Source organism: Aythya fuligula, chromosome 7, assembly GCF_009819795.1.
Source record: "Aythya fuligula isolate bAytFul2 chromosome 7, bAytFul2.pri, whole genome shotgun sequence".
In the NCBI taxonomy this organism is placed as follows: Eukaryota; Metazoa; Chordata; class Aves; order Anseriformes; family Anatidae; genus Aythya; species Aythya fuligula.
The window spans coordinates 24,034,414-24,052,109 of NC_045565.1; the positions used below are offsets into that span (position 1 = coordinate 24,034,414).

The 17,696-nt window shown below is 56.3% G+C and overlaps 1 protein-coding gene across 1 annotated transcript; it reads left to right on the forward strand.

Moving 5' to 3' along the window:
* The first annotated feature begins 10,162 nt into the window (after window positions 1-10,162).
* Window positions 10,163-11,265, forward strand: LBX1 (ladybird homeobox 1). Its single transcript, XM_032190891.1, has 2 exons — window positions 10,163-10,487; window positions 10,766-11,265. Exons 1-2 carry the CDS (start codon window positions 10,163-10,165, stop codon window positions 11,263-11,265), a joined length of 825 nt encoding a protein of 274 aa, XP_032046782.1.
* The last annotated feature ends 6,431 nt before the right edge of the window (window positions 11,266-17,696 follow it).

Here is a 17,696-nt window from a genome sequence, read left to right on the forward strand (position 1 = left end):
AACAATCTGAAAATGGCTTTTTTCTTTCCTCAGGAATAGGTTCCTTCCCATCGCTCATCTACCAAAATCCCTGCCTGGGAAGGCGACCTGAGGATGGGGCTGGATCACACCCCTCCTGTACCAGGGGGAAGTTTGGGGAAGGAAGAGCAAAACCTTCTTCATCCAAATACATCTAAAAAAAAAAAAAAAAAAAAACAAAAAAAAAAAAAAAAAAAAAAAAAAAAAAAAAAAAAAAAAAAAAAAAAACAGGGAAGAGCAGTGCTGGAAATATGCTAAGTAAGCAAAAAGCTGGCTAACCAGAAGTTTTCTGTGAGGCATCAGGAAATCTCTAAATTGCCACAAGTGCCTTATTTAGTGGTGTGTGCGCTTTTTGTCCACACAAGTTCCAGTCACTGCAGCCATCAAACATTTTTTAATAGGAGCATTAACTTAAGAATAGCTAACAGTAATATTCCTAGCTGTGTGGAAACAGCATTTTATTAAATGCTTCACACAGATTTTGTATAATAAAGATGAATATATTATATCCTCTGCCTCCCCCAGAGTGAAACAATAATAGGAAAATAAAAAAAAAGCCAATAAAGTGAAACATAAATAGAACATAATGGGACTAGTAGCGAACTGAACTGACTATATAACATCTGCTATTGTTTGCCTGGCAAACGCAAACAAGGGTAGGAACCAAGAAAGATTTTTAACAGCCCTAACCTCTTCCCCCCTCTGCCGCAAGAAAGCAGCGCTGATATCCAGAGCAAATCTATTTCCGAGCTGATGGAACAGCACAAGGCACGACTTGCAAATTCATCCTTAACCAAATGTGTCAAAATTCCCTCAGCCCCTGTGCACCGGGCAGTTTTCACAAGCCTTTTGGTGCCAGCCAGTTTACGTGTGGAAATATTCCTGGGTCTGGAGAGTTCTCCATGCAAACATTCATTCATTTAAAAAACTTTTTTTTTTTTTTTTTTTGCTATGCATTTGCCCCTTGCTGCTCTCCAGTTTCCAGAGCCCAGTCACCCCGTCAGCTGAGCAGAAACAAAGCCATGTGAGCCGGGCAACAAATCGTGCCAATTGAAGAGGTACAGAAAGAGGCGACATTTATGGGCAAGGCCTCAGCTGGCTCCTGTATATCATAACCAGGGAGTGCTTGCTTGCATCCAGGACCTTTGTAGAAATTGGGAGAGCTACAGGATCAAACTGTGAGCAGAGGGGAGAGAAAATAAAAGGAAAAGAAAGGCAGGATTTCTGCCCAGCAGCTCCTTTGCGGGTAGCAATCTGGCCAACTCACAGGTGCTGGGAACCCAGGGCTCAGCATCTGCAGAATTCAGTCTCAGTTTGTGACCAAATTTAAATCATAACCATCCCAATACCAGACAGATAGCAGAACTGGCTGGAAGCTGGGGGAAGGAGAGAAGAGCTAAATGCCTATAAAAGTCATTTTCTCTTTTATTTGTTATCTTCCTTGTAATGATCACACCATGTTTCCTAGCTATTTTTGCAGTAAGTTGTATGCTGGTCTCAGGAGGCTCCTGGATGACTTATTATTAACGATGTCTTCTTATTATGGATGGTGATTTATTATCAGAATGATTATATTTGTACCGGGTATGCCGTTCTGCTGCCAGCACAAAGCTCTTACCATCTTCAGAGCAAAAGGTCGTGTTCCTGCAGCACTACGTGCCCAGCTCTGAAACACTGAGCCGGTGGGGCTGCAGATTACGCACACGCACAGGGCAAAAGGGCAAAGACCAAAGAAACGAGGAGCCCTGCTGCACCCACAGCACTGCAACTGTTTCATAGCTGGGGGACCCTTGGGCACTCCACCGGGTTTCACTGCTCACCCTCTCTTGTATCCCCTCTGGGGAGGGAGGTCACCGTGTAAGGACCTGTATATACCTAAAAAAACACATTGCTGCAATCTGTAGCTTGCATTACCAGTCGACAAGTGTTTAACCTTAGGAAATTGGAGTCACTTTTTTTTACCCTGCTTGCCTGGGAGGTCTCACACTGCAGGAGCTCTAACACAGGACTCGCAGGGCGCAGGAGCCTTTTGACGCCAGCCTCTTAGCTGACACTAAAAGAAGCCGCGGGAGCAGGTAGAGTGTTTCCTAAGCCTAAAAATATAGGATTTAGGAGCAGGAGAGGGGCTGCTCCTGGCAAATCGCCCCGGGGGTTGGGCCAGCCCCGCGCCCCGGCCGCGCACCCTCTGCGCTCCCCGTCCTCCCTCTAGCGGCTGCTCCCAGCCTCCGCCCCGCGGCTCCCCTTCTCCAGGGCTCCCCTTGCAGCCCCTCTCGTGGTCCCTTCGAGACTCACCTCCACTCACACGGGTCTTTCCCGAGGCCTCAGACCCTCCCCGAGGTGAGGTGTAAGGGCAGAGCCATGCCCACGCCAGCCCTTCCCCATGCACGTCCCCAGCTGCATCACTTTTGCACCTCTTTTGGGGCCTCCCTTTATGGGTTTCATCCACCCTCGTTAGCTCTTCCTCAGACCGGTGGGTCCTCATTAAGGTGTAGGGCTATCAGGTGTGGGGATCCTGACTGCTTGTGTCCTATGGAGGCAGAATCCAGGCCCACATGTTGCTGCGTATTTGGCATTAGCCAAGGCCTTCTCTCCACACCTGTACGAAGCAGCAGAACTAAGTAGACCCCGAGGAGATTTCAAGCAGAAAAATGGGAGAAATCTTGAGGCTGTTCGCTACATGTGCTTTACTAAGTGCCCAGGAAAAAAAAAAAAAAAAAAAAAAAAAAACCATCCCAGGCAGTGAAGCTCCACCGTTGCAAATAATCATTCATCAGCTGGAAAAGAGCCCTGGGTGTCAGGCAGGAGGATGTGGGAATTCGGTGCCACGAGATGTCACAAAGTGAACAGAACAGAGGACAGAGATTGGCTGGCCCCTGGCAAGCACAGAGGTGGAATCACTAAAGATGAGGCGTTTTTGTAGTGATGTTAAGCCTCTGTGTTCAGAGTTTGAGTCATTTCCTGAAAGGCAGGAATTAGGGAGATGCCTAATAGGGGAGAGATTTTTTCGGCCCAGCCTGCTTCAGGAAGCTCTTCTCTCTCCCTCATCCTCACACCGGCAGGCAGCAGTGGAGCCAGGAGGCAGCCTGGTCTGACAGCGATGGGTACAGAAAGAGAAACACAGCTGAGGTTCCCAGGGCAGAAAGTAGAATAAAATAAACCAAGGTACAAAGCATCCCGCCAGAGGGGTCTGTCCTGACCTTGGACAAGTTGGGGAAAGGCAGCTCTGAGATGGGCCCAAGGCAGGATGCAGGGAGCTGCTGGCACTGGAGAGGGGTGCAGCAAAGCCCTGCATCCACAGCGAGGGCTGGGAGAGGGTTGGGGATCACCTTGGGACCCCTTAGGACCCTCTATGGTCTGGTCCCGAGGGGGGCAAGGAGAGCTAGCCTAACACAAAGAGATTTTAGGGACAGTCGGGTTTTAATTCCCAGCAGCACTCGTACCACTGGAAGGAAGAGGTGAATCCTGCCCAAAGGAAATCCCACAGGCCCTGCCTGGCTCTCACTTGCCCCCAGGCTGGTAAAGGGGAGCCACTTCTGGGCACAGCCGATCCATCGCTCCATCAGGGCCTCCATGTCCGAGCCCCAGAGCTGCAGGGGAGCAAGTGCCTGCCCTGGGAACCGTCCCCAACATGTCCCATTGGTGTCCCAGGGGAGAGAGGGGGGCCAGGGTGCAGAGCACCCACTGGGGTGGGGGTGCCTGTGCTGGGGGAGCGTGTAGGGGTCCTACAAGGCAGGATGCAGAAAAGGATAGAAGGAGAAAAGGGGAAAAAAAAATGAAAGAAAAAAAAAAAGAAGGAGGGAGAGAGGGAGGGAAGGAGGAGCAGCCTCGCAGCACAGAAAGTTGGAAGAGATCACGGCCAAACTCCGGCAGCGCCTCCCGCTCCACATCTCGATACTGCTTTTGCAAGGGAAATATTAGTTTTTAATTAATTTTCTCACTTCGGTTGTTGGAAGAGGAGGAGGGAGGGGGATCACCTTCAAAAAAGAAATACAAATAACTGCTTTAACAGGAAACTTTTGCTGCTGTAATTTATTGGAAGGCGAAATGAGCTCCGATTACATTATCCACCCGCACTGTGCCGGCAACGCGTACTTCGGATATTGCGCTATAATCCAATGACTGCTCCTGAATTATTAACACCAAGTTGTTATTAGAAGAAGTTGCCTAGCTTATTTCCGCCATTCTCCCCCCCACTCCCTTTATTAAGTTTCAATTGATTCCCCACACCTCCTCCTGCCCCCCAAAAATGAGCCTTCGCCTCCCCGGCTCCTTCAGAGCTGCCACACGTTACTTGCATTTGGCAGCCTGGTGAATTATTCACGCGTGCCGGGAGCGGAGGAGATATTACAGGTCTCGGAGGAGCCAGCACGGCTCGGCTGTCATATCCCCGTGTGGATGCTCCCCTTGGCTCCCCCCTTCCAACAAAGTTTTGTCCAGAGTGAAGCTGTGGGGCAGGGGACGTCCTGCGAGCATCCCCTGTGCTCTCCTCGCCCCAATTTGCTCCCTGCCCTGGCCTCGCCTCTCCCGGGATGGAGAAGGGGCACGGAGGGCCCGGGAGCTGCCAAATCTCTGCCGCCCACAGAGCCTGGCACGGCCGGGAGGCCTGAAATGCCCCCGGTGGCTCCATGCCACCTCCCTGCCCGCCTCCGGCCTCCCTCCTCCTCCTCCTCCTCCTCCTCTGCGGGGGTCCTGCAAATGGCACTTCTCGAAGTGTTTAAAAATAAAGTAAAATAAAATAAAATAAAATAAAATAAAATAAAATAAAATAAAATAAAATAAAATAAAGCAAGTTCTCGCCTCTCTCTGACCTGGGACGGGCACGTCCCGGCTGTTCTTTTCCAGGAGCCCGCGTCCAGCTGCGTTTCTGGGACTAGAAATTAAAATTCTGGAGTTTTAAAGGCTAAAAATGCATCGAGCCGCAGGCACTCACGCCTCCATTTCGGGAGTCCCCGCGGCGGCTGCAGAAGGATCCGACCCTGTCCTTGTCCCTGTCCCTGTCCCTGTCCCTGTCCCTGTCCCTGTCCCTGTCCCTGTCCCTGTCCCCACCACCCTGACCTGGGGAGGTCAAAGTCCCCCGAGCCTGGCTGCCCCCTGCAGCGGCTCGGAGGGGCTCTGCGCCCCCCCGAGAACCCCTAAAACCCCCAGAAGGGTCCCCCGGCGTGCTTAGGGACTACCCGGCGTTTGGGATGGGGACACCCTCGGGAGCTGCGTTTAGTTTGTGCTTGGGACCGACTTACGGGGCGGGGGGGGCTCCCCCTTTTTCCTTGCATCCAGGCCCCAGGCACCCTCCTCCGGGAGCTTCCCCCTTACATCGGGGCTCCCCCAAATTCAGAGCAGAGGCTCGTTGCCCTCCCCTAGCCTCGCTGACGACGGGAGGCTGTAGGGGCATGGCCGGGGGGGGCAAGCAAGGAAAAAAAAAATTGTCCCTTTGGGTGGTCGGGGGGGGCCGACCCCCACTCCCCACGCACCCCGGTGCCGCTGGCTGTCCCCGGGAGTTTGCTCGCAAACGAAAAAGCGGGGGCTGCCCCCCGCTGCCCCGCGTTCGGCCGTGGTTTTGGGACGGTGGGTTTCGTGTGTCCCCCCCTCGGGGATAAATTGGGGGCTCGGGCAGGGCCTCGCCGTGCCTCCGCCGCTTCCCCGCATCCCCGCTGCCCGTGGCCTTGGGGAAAATCCCGGTTTCTCTCTTTTTTGGTTCAAGGGGAAGGCTTTTTGGGGAGGTGCGCTCCCCGCCCGCCCGCCCTGCCTCTGGCCCCGTTTCCCCGGCCGGGTGCGGGCGCTTGGGTCAGGTTTATTTTTGGTGCGGCGAAGTTATTTATTTTTATTTTTTCTTCCCCGCAAGGGAACGGCTTGCGAGGGGAGGAAGCAGAGGGACACGGCTACAAAACGACCTCCGGAGATGGGCTCTGTCGGGGGGCTTCTGCTCAGCTCCGCGGGGCTCCCCGGGGCCCCCCAGGACCCTCCCCGGCAGCGCCGGGACCCGGCGTGCGCCCAGGCGGGGGCGGTTGTTTGCCGGGGGCAGCAAGGAGCCCGTCGGAGGCGAGGAAGGAGGACACCTGTGGCCACCCACGGGGGACATGGGGACATTTCCCGGCTGCTCTGCGAGGGAAGGCGAACGGGACCTCCGGGCTCTCTCCGCCTGCGCGCACTCGCGACCCCAAATCTGGGGAAAGGGGGGGGCTTTAAGACAAAACCCAGTTAGTTGCCGAGCTCCCCCCTCTGTGGGATGCTGTGCCAGGCCCCTGAGCTCGCTGGCAGCTGGAGGGCACGGAGTCTGCTCCTCTCCGAGCCTCTCCCGGGGAGCCGCAACGTGTTTAGGGCACTTCGAGCAGGCAGACATAACTGGGAGCCATGCACGGCTCAGCTATGCCGGGGAAGGAGGTGTCATTTGTACGCAGTTACTTTGGTGATCAACACTTGAATGATTTATGCCGCCTGCTTTAATTCTATTCCTGTGACATTTTCCTGGACAAAAGCGGGGCCGCACGCAGCCAAACCCGAGCGGCCCCCGGGCTGCCTGCGGGGAGGGGGGGGGGGGGGCAAAAAAGGGGGAGGAGGGCGGTGCCGCCACCCCAAAATACGGCTCTGGGGGCGGCGGGGGGAGACGCCTCCAAAGCTGCCCCCCATAGCCGGAGGGTTTCTTTACGCCCCCGGGTAACTTTGGGTTCAGCGGGGGTTTTCTGCGGGAAAGGCCGCTGCTCACCCGCTTTTCTTCCCCGCTGGAAGGCGGGGACCCTGCGCGACATTTCCCCGACGGCTCCAGGACCCCCTCCTCCATCCCCCAGTGCCGCCGTTTCCCCCTCTTTGGGTCCGGCCCCAAACTTTTCTGCGTGCCCCAAGGGGGAATGGGTGCCGGGTCCCCCCTCGCAGGAGCTGGAGCTGGTAAAAGCGGGGTGAAACGCTGCGAATAAGGGCGGTTTTCCCCCAAAACGAACCCGAAACCGGGAGAGAAGAGCCGACGGCTGGGCGGGCAGGAGAAGAGCCCGGCAGGACGCGAAGTTTGGTGGAGGAGGCAGGATCCGACCCCGGGCTGCTCCCGGTGCCCCCCTGCTCCCCGGGGCCCTCCGAGGAAGGGGAGATGCGATGGGACCCGCCGCGGGGCACCGAGGGTCTCCAATTCGGGGCCGGGTGCCAAGAGGGCTGCCAAAACAAAACAAAACAAAGCAAAACAAAAAATTAAGCATCGGGGGGTGCGGAAAGGGGGTGCTGTGCTTTTTCCCCAAGCCAGGGAAGGGGCAACCCAGCCTGCCCCTCCTTTTAATTTTGCCCCCCCCACCCCCCCCGGTGCGCAGATATATAGGGTGTCCGTATAGGGGATGGATGCGAAGGGAAAGAGTTGCAGCGAGCGCAAAGGGAGCGCAGGAAACAAACCCAAACGCACCAAAGGCGCCAGCGAGCAGCCCAGAGCACGGTGGAGCGGGGTCGCTACGACACCCCCCCGGGACATCCACAGAGCCCCCTTCCCTTTCAGCCCCCCCCCCCCCGGCTGCCCTTTTTCCCAGCGATGTGATATTTTGGGGATGCCGGGGAGAAGGGCAGGCGCCAGGCCTGGAGCCACCCGTGCCCCGATTGAGCCCCGCATCATTGCCACGGACCGGGCGAGGCAAACGAAAAAGCCCCCCCCTGGCCGGAGAGCCCGTCCTGGGGGTGCTGCCCGCCCCCCCCGGGCTGTGCCCGCTTTGGTTCCGTTGGGAACCAAAAAGCACCGGGGGCACGGAGACCCCTGACCCCACTTCGGGAGAGGAGACGCTGTTTGGAGGGACTACGGGGAAAACCCCAAATCTTTGCGGCTCTTTGCCGTCCTTAGCACAGTTTCTCCCTTGCCCTGAACGGAGGGGGCTGCTCTCGGGGTGGGGGGGCGCAAGTTGCGCCCCCGCTGCCATCCGCGCTGCGGGAAGGGCGAGTGGAGCTGAAGCCTCGGCGCATCCCAAAACGCTCGGCCAACCTGCCCCAACTCTCACCCATGAACTGGATTTTTTTTTTTTTTTGGTTTCCCCCTGTTCTTTTTTTTTTTTTTTTTTAATCTTATTTCTGTAATTATAACACCAGCATCCCCGGCTGAGTCCTCAATAAAACCCGGATCCTGACATAAAACGCCACGCTGGAAAATAATGCGAGGGGACACAAGGGAGAGGAGGAAAGTCTCTAATTGGTTAAAATATGTTTAAATCACTTCATAAAACCCAAGCAAAGCGAAGCAAATAATCCACCTAGCAAAGCAAAGAAGCCCGGCGATTTAGAATCAGTGTAATACGCTCCCCCCCGACCGGCTCCCCCCAGCTCCTCGCAGTATTTGATATGATGAATAACCCAATATAGGCCTTTAAAAATAGGTCACTGCATAAAGAGACTCCCAGAGAGCTATAAAAAATGGGAAGAGGGCGCTTTAAGGAGAGAAGCCATTTGCTTCTTTTGTGCTTCTTTGGTACCTAGCGGCCTGGGAGCTGCCAGCCGCTCTCCTCCTGCCACTCGAGGTGAGGAAGGAAAAAGTTGGGGCCGGAGCCGGAGCCGAGCAGAGCCCCTCGGGTCCTCCCCGTCCAGCCGCGGGCCGGCTGCGCGCAGCCCGGCCGGGACCCCCCGCCCCCGGAGCCGGGCACGTCCCACCCCACCCCGGCTCTGGGCTTTGTCTCCGGCCCCGGTCCGGATTAGAAGGGGCGATTCTCGCCCCCACTGCGTGGCCCGGGTTGATTTTCCCCGAGGGTGTGGGCGCCGAGCCCTGCAGCACCCCGCGCCCCCCCCCACACACACACACTCCCTCCAACTCCGGAGCCACCCGAGGGCTGGCACGGGAAGGCCTGGGGCTGGAATCCGGCCCTCTGTGCCTGGGGAGGCCGATCTGAGCCAAACCGAGCCGAGCCGAGCCGGGCCGGGCCCACCGCAGCACCCCCCGCCCCCGAACACCGACCCCCGCAGGCAGCAACTTGGAGGGGGCCCGGCCCCGCAACCCCCCCGGCACAGGGCGCTGGGAAAGAGGAGCACGACAAAATCAGCGGCAATCTTCGGGTTTTATTGGAAAGGAAAGGTCTGCCTTACCTGGAAACACGCATCTCCCCTTCTTCCCCTCATTAAAACACCAAACGGCTCCGGGTAGAGCCCGAGAGAGGCATTTTAGATAAGCTAGTAGCCGGAATTAAGAAGAGGGAGAAATAGAAGAAAAAAAAATAAATATATATATATATATATATATCGGAAAAAAAAATGAAATAAAAAACCCGAAAAAAAAAAAAAAAAAAGAAAGAAACCGCTGGATTTTTGTTTTGTTTTGTTTTCGCTTATTATTATTTTTCACTCTACTGTATTATCCTTATGCAATAAAGGCTGGTTTGTAATGTAATTTAAAAATATATATGTCCAAACAAATAGCAGGGCCAGAATATGACAAGTGCATTCAGCATTATAATTCAACTGGGCTCCACCTACATACCGCCTCCTAATTAATGGGTCTCCGAACTTGCAAAAGCCTGCATTGGACAGAGAGAGAGAGAGCGAGAGAGAGAGAGAGAGAGAGAGGGCGAAAAGTGTCATTGAAGATAATTGATTACCTCCCAATCAACAATAACTTGTTAGCAATAGTCAATTACCCCGTCTCTTCTCGCCTCTTTCCCCCCGGTCCGAGGTCTCGGTGCGAGGGCTGCTCTCCCCCTCTTCGAAGTCTTTTTTTTTTTTCTTTTTCCTTTTTTTTTTTTTAAAAAAAATTTTCATTATTTTGGGGGGCATTCGTTTCGGGGGGGGAGGGCAGGGAAAGTGCTGCGATTTGGGGTGTTTCTTAAAATAGCAGCCGGGAAGAGGAAAAGAGAGAAGAGAGAGAGAGAGGAGAGAGAGAGAGAGAGAGAGAGAGAGAGAGGACAGAGAGAGAGAGAGAGAGGGAAAAATCCCCGACCCGAAACCCTGGGACAGGAGGTGCGGCAGGACCACCTCTCGGCGAGGGACCGACGGCAGCTCCGCTCCCGGCCGCCCCGCCGGCCGCCCGACGTGGCTCTCCCCGGGCAGAACCGGGGCTCCTCCGCCGGCCTTGGAGGTGGGCTTCAACTTTTGCTCGCTGCCCTCTCCTCCGCCTCTCCCCCGCGGTCCCGCCGGGGTTTTCTCCCCGCGGCAGCGCATCCCCGCGGCGGGTGGGGAAGGCAGCCCCGCGCGGCCCGGCCCCACCATGACTTCCAAAGAAGAAGCCAAACCTTCGTCGGGGGAAGAACGCCGGAGGAGCCCTCTGGATCACCTCCCCCCGCCGGCCAACTCCAACAAGCCCCTCACCCCCTTCAGCATCGAGGACATCCTCAACAAGCCGTCGGTGCGGAGGAGTTACGCGCTCTGCGGGACTGCCCACCTGCTCTCCGCCGCCGACAAGCACCCCCCGGCCGGGCTGCCCCTCTCCGGCCGGCCGCTGCTCTCCCAAACCTCTCCTCTCTGCGCCCTGGAGGAGCTGGCCAGCAAAACCTTCAAGGGGCTGGAAGTCAGCGTGCTGCAGGCGGCCGAAGGTAAGGAGAAGCGCCCGGGGCTGTCCCCTCGGGGTCGGGGTGGAGGAAAGGTTGTGGGGGGCGCCGTCGGGGATTTGGGGTTTTTCGGTGGAGCGGGGAATAAAAGGAGGGGGTGGCAGGGCCACGACGGCCGGCTCCGGGGGTGGAGGAGCGGAGGCTGAGCCTCGCTGCCTCCCCACGGAGAGGCAGGGGTCGGGAGGGGAAGGAGCAAAATTGGGGGGGGGGGGGGGGGGGGTTTGCCGTCGAGGAAAGGGGGCAATGTGGCGGCTCGTCGGCAGGCAGGGACGGGATGACGATCTTCGGGCAGCGGCAGACGCCGAAAAAGCGTCGGAAGTCGCGGACGGCCTTCACCAACCATCAGATCTACGAGCTGGAGAAGAGGTTCCTCTACCAAAAATACCTGTCGCCGGCGGACCGGGACCAGATCGCCCAGCAGCTGGGGCTCACCAACGCCCAGGTCATCACCTGGTTCCAAAACCGCCGCGCCAAGCTCAAACGCGACCTGGAGGAGATGAAGGCCGACGTGGAGTCCGCCAAAAAGCTGGGCCCCAACCCCGCCGTGGACATCGTAGCCCTGGCCGAGCTGGAGCCCGGCACCGAGGGTCGGGCCAAAACTCGGCCCGGCTCCCCCCCGCCGCCCCCCGCAGCCCGGGAGCCCGGCGCCCCGCCGCCGCCCCGCCCCGCCTCGCCCCCCACGGAACGGCCCCGCAGCCGCCGGGACAGCGAGGAGGAGGAGGACGAGGAGGAGGAGGACGTGGAGATCGACGTGGATGACTGAGGGGCGGCCGCCGGGCTCCCCCCCGCACCCCACGCCCCCCTCAGCCCGCTCCCCCTTCCCACCCGACGGCTCCAAACCGGCCTCTTCCCCCCCCCCCCCCCACCCCTCTCCACCCCAGCCCGGCCCGGCACGGCTCGGCACGGCTCGGCCCGGCGGCTTCTCCTCCTCGGTCAGAGCAATAAGCAGCAGCAGCCCGGCACACACACACACACACACACACAAACACACCCCCCCACACCCCCACAGTCACGCGAAAATTAATTTAGGGTAGAGTCGCTATCCCTCCGCCTGTCACATCTTCGGAATGGTGCAATTACGGACGGCTTCTGTATAAATATTTAAACGTATATATTGGATTTTTTTTTCCCCCCCTTCCCCCCTTTATTTTTTATTTTTTTTTTCGAGGTTTTCATTATTTTTTTAAAAAAATATCCATCCGTTACGATTATTTCGTCCATAAGGGAGACGCGTAACCTTGGAACAAACTCGGCTCCCACCAGATGTCTGGGGGGGGGCGGTTGTTTCCAAAGACTTCCGAAACGAACCGCTTTAGAGGAGGTTTAAGTTAGGCTTAAAACGGCGACGACACGAAATCAGCCACTTTTCTTTCCTTGCATGTTTCAAATGTGCACGAAGTAATTTTATTTTTATTTTTATTTTTTTTTCCTTTTAAAAACATTTTTTTTCCTTTCGCAATCTTGGGAACTTGGGGATGGGGTATAATGCAAGTTTAAAAATATCTACTTTCTTTTTTTCCTAGAGCATAGAGATTTGTCTCCAATGCAATTTCTGCCTCATTTTACCAATTAAAAGCTATTTTTACCATTTTCTGCTATTGTTGTGCTTTTATTAAAAAGCTGCCTTTCGTATTTTTGATATGAAGGTGGTAACAAAAAAAAAAAAAGAAATAAAAAAAAAATCCTAGAATTATTTTTTACTCTTTTTAGAATTTTTTGCATGCTACGGAAATAAAAAGAACAAATCCCAAGATCGATACATTTAAATATTACGCTATAAATTAAAAATTAAAAAAAAAATGTACAGATTTAAAACCTGTTTTTGTTTGAATTGTACAAATTTTAAAAGGCCTGCTATTTAAGTTCCGGTAGGGACAATGTCGCTTTATTTACTGTCTCTTAGAATTGTACAGATAGCTCTTTTTTCCGATACAATAAAATCTTTACCATTTTAATATACTTTTACCGTCCTTCTTTGTGAACTAACCCCCGGCCCCGGGCTGCGGCCGCCGCTCCCCCCAGCCGCCCCCATCCCGTTCGCATTTAAAGTTTCTGCAGCGCAGTTACCTGCGAGGAAATGAGGGGCGAGGAGCACCTGGGCGAGAACTTTAGCACTTTGATATGCCTTTTTTTTTATTATTTTTATTTTTTTTAATTGTAATTCTTTGCCTGGTGGAAGTGCGCGGCCAGGCTGGAGGTGCAGCTGCCTGCCCGGGGCCGGTTTATAGGGCGGCCGCCCCGCACCTCCGCACCCACCCGGGGGGAAAAAAAAAGGGAAAAAAAGGGGAAAAAGGGATTGAGGGGGGGCGAGGAAGGAGCTGGGGCCCCTCTGCACAAAAGCAGCTCCGTGTGCGGCCGGGGGGAGCTGCCCACAGCCCGCCGGCCGGCACCAACCGCTCCCGGGCACAGGCTCTGCCTCTGCGGCACCTACGGGGCACGGGGATGGGAAACTGGAAAAAGGGCCCTTCCCCTTCCCCCTTTTTTTTTTTTTTTTCCTTTCTCTTTTTTTTTTTCTTTTTTTTTTCTCCTTTTTTTTTTCTTTCACTTTTTTTTTCTTTCTTTTTTTTTTTTTTCCTCTCTCTCTCTCTCTTTTTTTTTTTTTCCTCCAAAATTAACACTCCCCTGAATGCGTTTTCCCTTGGCAGCGTGAGCTGCCTTTTGGAGGCGAGCAACGCGTGTTTCTCCCCATTCTTTGCAAAATTTATGTGAGAAAGACAAATCTGGTGTACAGTGGCAGAGCTCCGCCGAGAAGTGTCCAGATAAGACAGGGTTGGTTTGTGGGTTGGATTTTTTTTTTTTTTTTTTTTTTGGTCCAGTTTCTCCGAGGCTAAATAAATCTTTCTCCTCTTTGAGAATGGATGGGGTTGTAATTTTTAGCGTAAAGCATGAAAACTGGGGACAAATGAGCCCTCTTCTCTGAAGTGACAAGCGACAATGGAGCATATACAGCCTCCTGCGGTTCGCCATGCTGAAACAAGCGTGCCCCTCCGCAGCAGAGAGAAGGCGAGCGCTTGGAGACCATATGGTTTTTGAATTTTCTTCACAATTTCCAGACAATTTGATGGATTAGGTTAACCCTCCCTTCCACTGTTTAACTCCGCAACAATGGGAGCAGAGCTGTTCTCCCTTCGTCGGGGCATCTGTGCGCTTCTATTCTTCTCTCTTTCTCTCTTGGTATTTGGAACAAGCCTATGAATTACAATGAAATCCACTTTTCTTTAGTATTATTTGGAGGAGCACTTGTTTTCCGCCACCTCCCGCCCCCACCCTCCCATCCCCTATTTTTTTTTGTTTGTTTCTTTTTTTTTTCCTCCGACTGATAGGTTTGACTTCTGTCCAGATCTCTCGGAAAGCCTTCAATCTTGTCCTTAAGTGTTTTTATGCTAAACAGGCAAATCGTAAATGCTGAGAAACTGTGACATTTATGTGAAGATCTAGTTAAAGGGCTTTATTTGTTTTCTTTATCTGTTCTTTTTTTTTTTTTCCCCATTCCCTCTCCTCATCCCCCTCCTCTCCTGCCCCCTCCCTCCCCCCAGCCTTTTATTCTTTTGTCTTGGAATGGATTTAATGAGGCTGCAAACACTACAATTCAATATAACCAAGAAATAAAAAAAGGGTGGCTGGGTCTATGGAAAACAGGCTCGGAGTTAATTTGGATTTCTCATCTATTGACTCGTGTGTGCAAACAGCAGAGCTGCCGGGCCGCCCTGAACCCGGCGAAGTTTGCCACACGTGGCTGGGGCGGGTTGGTAAATAATGCCTCCTCCCCAAGATTTGCAGCGTGCTCATTTGGCTCGCCCCCTATTTCCAAATAGCCGGGATTTGGGTGAGTTAATTTGCGTACATAAAAAAAAAAAAAAAAAGAAACAAAAGAGAAAAAAAAAAAAAAAACAGCAAGCTTTTTATTGTGTCTGTGTATATATATATATATATTTAGCTTAAAAACCGAGCGCCGGCTTGTGCCCCTCATTTGTCATGCATTTTTAAACGCGCCGTTTCCTGGGATTACCTAGCCGCCTAGATTTATTGCCCGGGGTTTGCTCTCCCTCGAATTGTAGGCACACTTCGGAATCGGGTGGGGCTTTTTTATTTTTGTTCACCTTCTTTTTAATCTCCTTTCTCTCTCTGTCTCTCCGCAGCAGCAGTAGGGACGCGGAGCCAGCGCGGAATCGGGCCCTGCGGGGCTGAGCCAGCCGCAGCTTCTCCCAGCCGGTTCCGTGCTCCGGCAGCGGGCGGGGGCCGTGCCCACCCCCCCTACAACCCTACAACCCTCGAGACCCCCCCCTAAATTTCCCAGTCCCCTACAACCGGCCGGGCCCGCCGGCGGGGGAGCCGCCGGGACGGGAGCTGGGTCCCCGAGTTCCCGAGCCCCCCGGGGCCGTTCCTATTTTCTGGCCTTCTCCCGGACCCGGAGGGGGTCCCGGGGGGGCAGAACCGATCCCGTTTTCCCACCCGGCCCCCGGCAAAGGGGATCGCAGAGGGTCGGGAGGTTGCGGAGCTCCTCGGCGCCGTGCCCGGGGCCGGCTCCTCGCTGCCCCCCGGGAAGCTCCGGCTCCTCGTTGGGGCAAGGGGTGGCAAAAGGGGGGGGCGAGGAGGGGATTCCCTTTTCCCAAACGAATCGGGACGAAAAGGGTCCGGATTCGAGCGGGGAACGCGGAATTCCCGCCGGGAAAAAGAAAAAGTATAAACCGGGGGAAAGCGGGCTCCCCGACCTCCGGGTCCGTGGGAGTGAAAAAAAGCGAAGTTTGGCAAAAACGGGGTGCGTTAGCACTGCGGGGGCTTTGCGAGGATGGGCTGGAGACCCGGCTGCCCCCCCCCCCCCCGTGCCCACCCCTTCGGTGCTCGGGACCCCCCGTGGGTGCGGGCGGCCGTGGGTCCGAACCCCGGTGCGGGCGCTGGGAGCGGGCCGGGGCCGGGGGCGAGGCTCCCCCCACCTCGGGCACATCTCCCTTTTCCCGGGGGGGGGCCTCGGCCAAGCCCGCACCCCGGCCCACGATTTTCCCTGCCGGCGAAAAGCCCATTTCTCAAGCGCCGGAGCGGGCGCTGCGCCCCCTCTTCCCCATCCTTCATCCCCAAAGCTGGCACTGCCTTGGATTTCGTTTGGAGGTGGGAGGGAGGCGGGAGGGGAGGGGGCGGGGGGGGTGTTGTCTGCTTGGAAATGCTACCCTTTGGGGGTTTTTGTCATTCTTTTTTTTTTTTTTTTTTTTTTTTTTTTTGAGGGGGGTGGAGGGTGGAGGAGATCCATATTTGATCTTGTTCACTTCACACAGGGCTCCCAGACGGAGAATAAAGCCCCCCTCCTGAATTATCCAACAGGGCTAAAGCAGGTTGAGTCAGTGAAATTCAGTTCCTTATTTTATGAGGTGTCAGGGCTGATGTCGAATATGGCAACGATAACTAATACTACAGTCTGAGGGACCAGAACGTGGTAATTAATCCCAAAGACTTAAGTGTATTTTAGTTCAGGAGAAAAAAAATCACTAATTCAATCGTCCGGAAAATTGAAGTTTGATGCATGAGTCTCTGCTGAAAGGAAAGGCTTTTTCTTCCCGATTCTGGGGCTGGGGCAGGAATCGCAGCCTCACTCCTCTGCTCCCCGGGAAGGCCCCGAAACGGGGCTGCGACACCCCCGGGCCCGGCCCCGGTCACACGAGGGGGACCGGCACAGGGGGACAGGCACAGGGGGGACCCCCGGGGGTCCGGGGCGCTGCCCCCTTCCCCTCGCACACCCCGCGGCTCTGCCCGCCCGCCACCCTGCAGCAGGCACAAGGCTTTCGCGGCCATATCGCCACTTCTTATGCATGTCGCGACATGAGGAACGGTTTTGGGGCATAGACGGGCCGTCTTTCCCAAGCCAAGCCCGGGTCAAGCCGGGCCCCTCCGTGCGCACCGAGCCGCGTTTCCCTTCGCTCCTCCCCAGTCCCGCTATCTCTGGGGGGGGCTCCTGGCTGCCGGGAAAAAGGGTAAAAGACCCCAATGAGCTCGGGAGTCCCGGCCTCCTCCGGCCCCGGGTGCGGAGAGGGCAGCGCGGCAGTGCGAGGACACTTCACCGACGGCGGGGACAGCTCAGGGCCCCCTCGTGTGTCCCCAGCGAGGAGCCGGGGTGTCCAGGGGGTACCCGGGCAGGAGTCGAGGGGTGCGGGGAAGGTGCTGGGAAAGCTCCCGGTGCCGAGTTTATTGATGGGGCCGCGCTCGCTACAGTCAGTCCCATCGGCGTTAGCATCCGTCTCGGCGCCGCGCAGCCCCAGCCATCCTTCAGCCTCTTTAAGCTCCGGCGTCTCCTTCGAGCCCGAGCGGGGACGCGCCGTCGGGTCGCTCCGTGCCGCCACTTCTTCCTGGCGGCTCTGTCGGCCCCGTCGTCGGTCCTGTCCCTAACCCTGTCCCCATCCCCAGGGACCGTGCGCCCCCTCGGACCGTGCCACCTCCTCCCTGGGTGTCCCTCAGGCCTCCTGCACCGACGGTCGGCATTTCCCCTGTGCGCACCGGCACCTACCCGGGGGGGCCCACGGCGGACGGGCCCGTGGGTGGCGGAGTGGGGTGGGGGGGACCCAAAAACATCGCCCCCGCCCCGCGTGGCAGGACTGAGCCCCCCCCAGAAGGGTTTGGCCCCCTCCCCGTCCCCACCCCATGCTGCGCCCCCAGTCCCTGCGCCCCCCCAGGATGTTCCCAGTGTTGGAATAAGGCCCCAGGGGAGGGGTGGGGGGGAAGGAAGGGAGGCCCCCCCCGCCGTGCCCTGCTCTATTATGGGCTGGGGGCATCCGCAAAGGGCTGGGGACGGCAGCATGACGTCATCAGCGCTTGCGATGACATCATTAAGGACAAGTGGCGTCGGAGCTGACCCTGAGCGAAGCGGGCAGGCGCGGGGGGGAGGAGGGCGGCGGTGGGGGGGTTCACTTCCCGGCCCCGGTTGCTCCAGCTGTAGCCGTGCCGCCCCCTCGCCGTCGGTACCGTGGTGTCCCCTGCCCGGTCCGTGCTCCCCGGACAGCCCTGCGCGTGTCTGCCGGCTCCAGTGCCTGCAAAGGGGGGGCAAAACGTGCTTGTGCCACGGGAAAAACGCACCCGTGCCCCCCTACAGCCCACCACCACCGTCCTCGGAGCCCCCTCGCCCCCCCAGGGTGGGCGCAGCGTCAGCTCCTCTCCCCTCGGCGTGATCCCCGCGGGGCCGCGCACCCGTGGGCTCGGCCGGCGCTAAAT

Bases quoted from the DNA above. Each gene is read 5' to 3' on its own strand.
- LBX1 (XM_032190891.1), top strand. From the start codon at position 10,163: ATGACTTCCAAAGAAGAAGCCAAACCTTCGTCGGGGGAAGAACGCCGG. The intron at 10,488-10,765 runs GTAAGGAGAAGC...GCTCGTCGGCAG, and splicing joins CGTGCTGCAGGCGGCCGAAG to GCAGGGACGGGATGACGATC.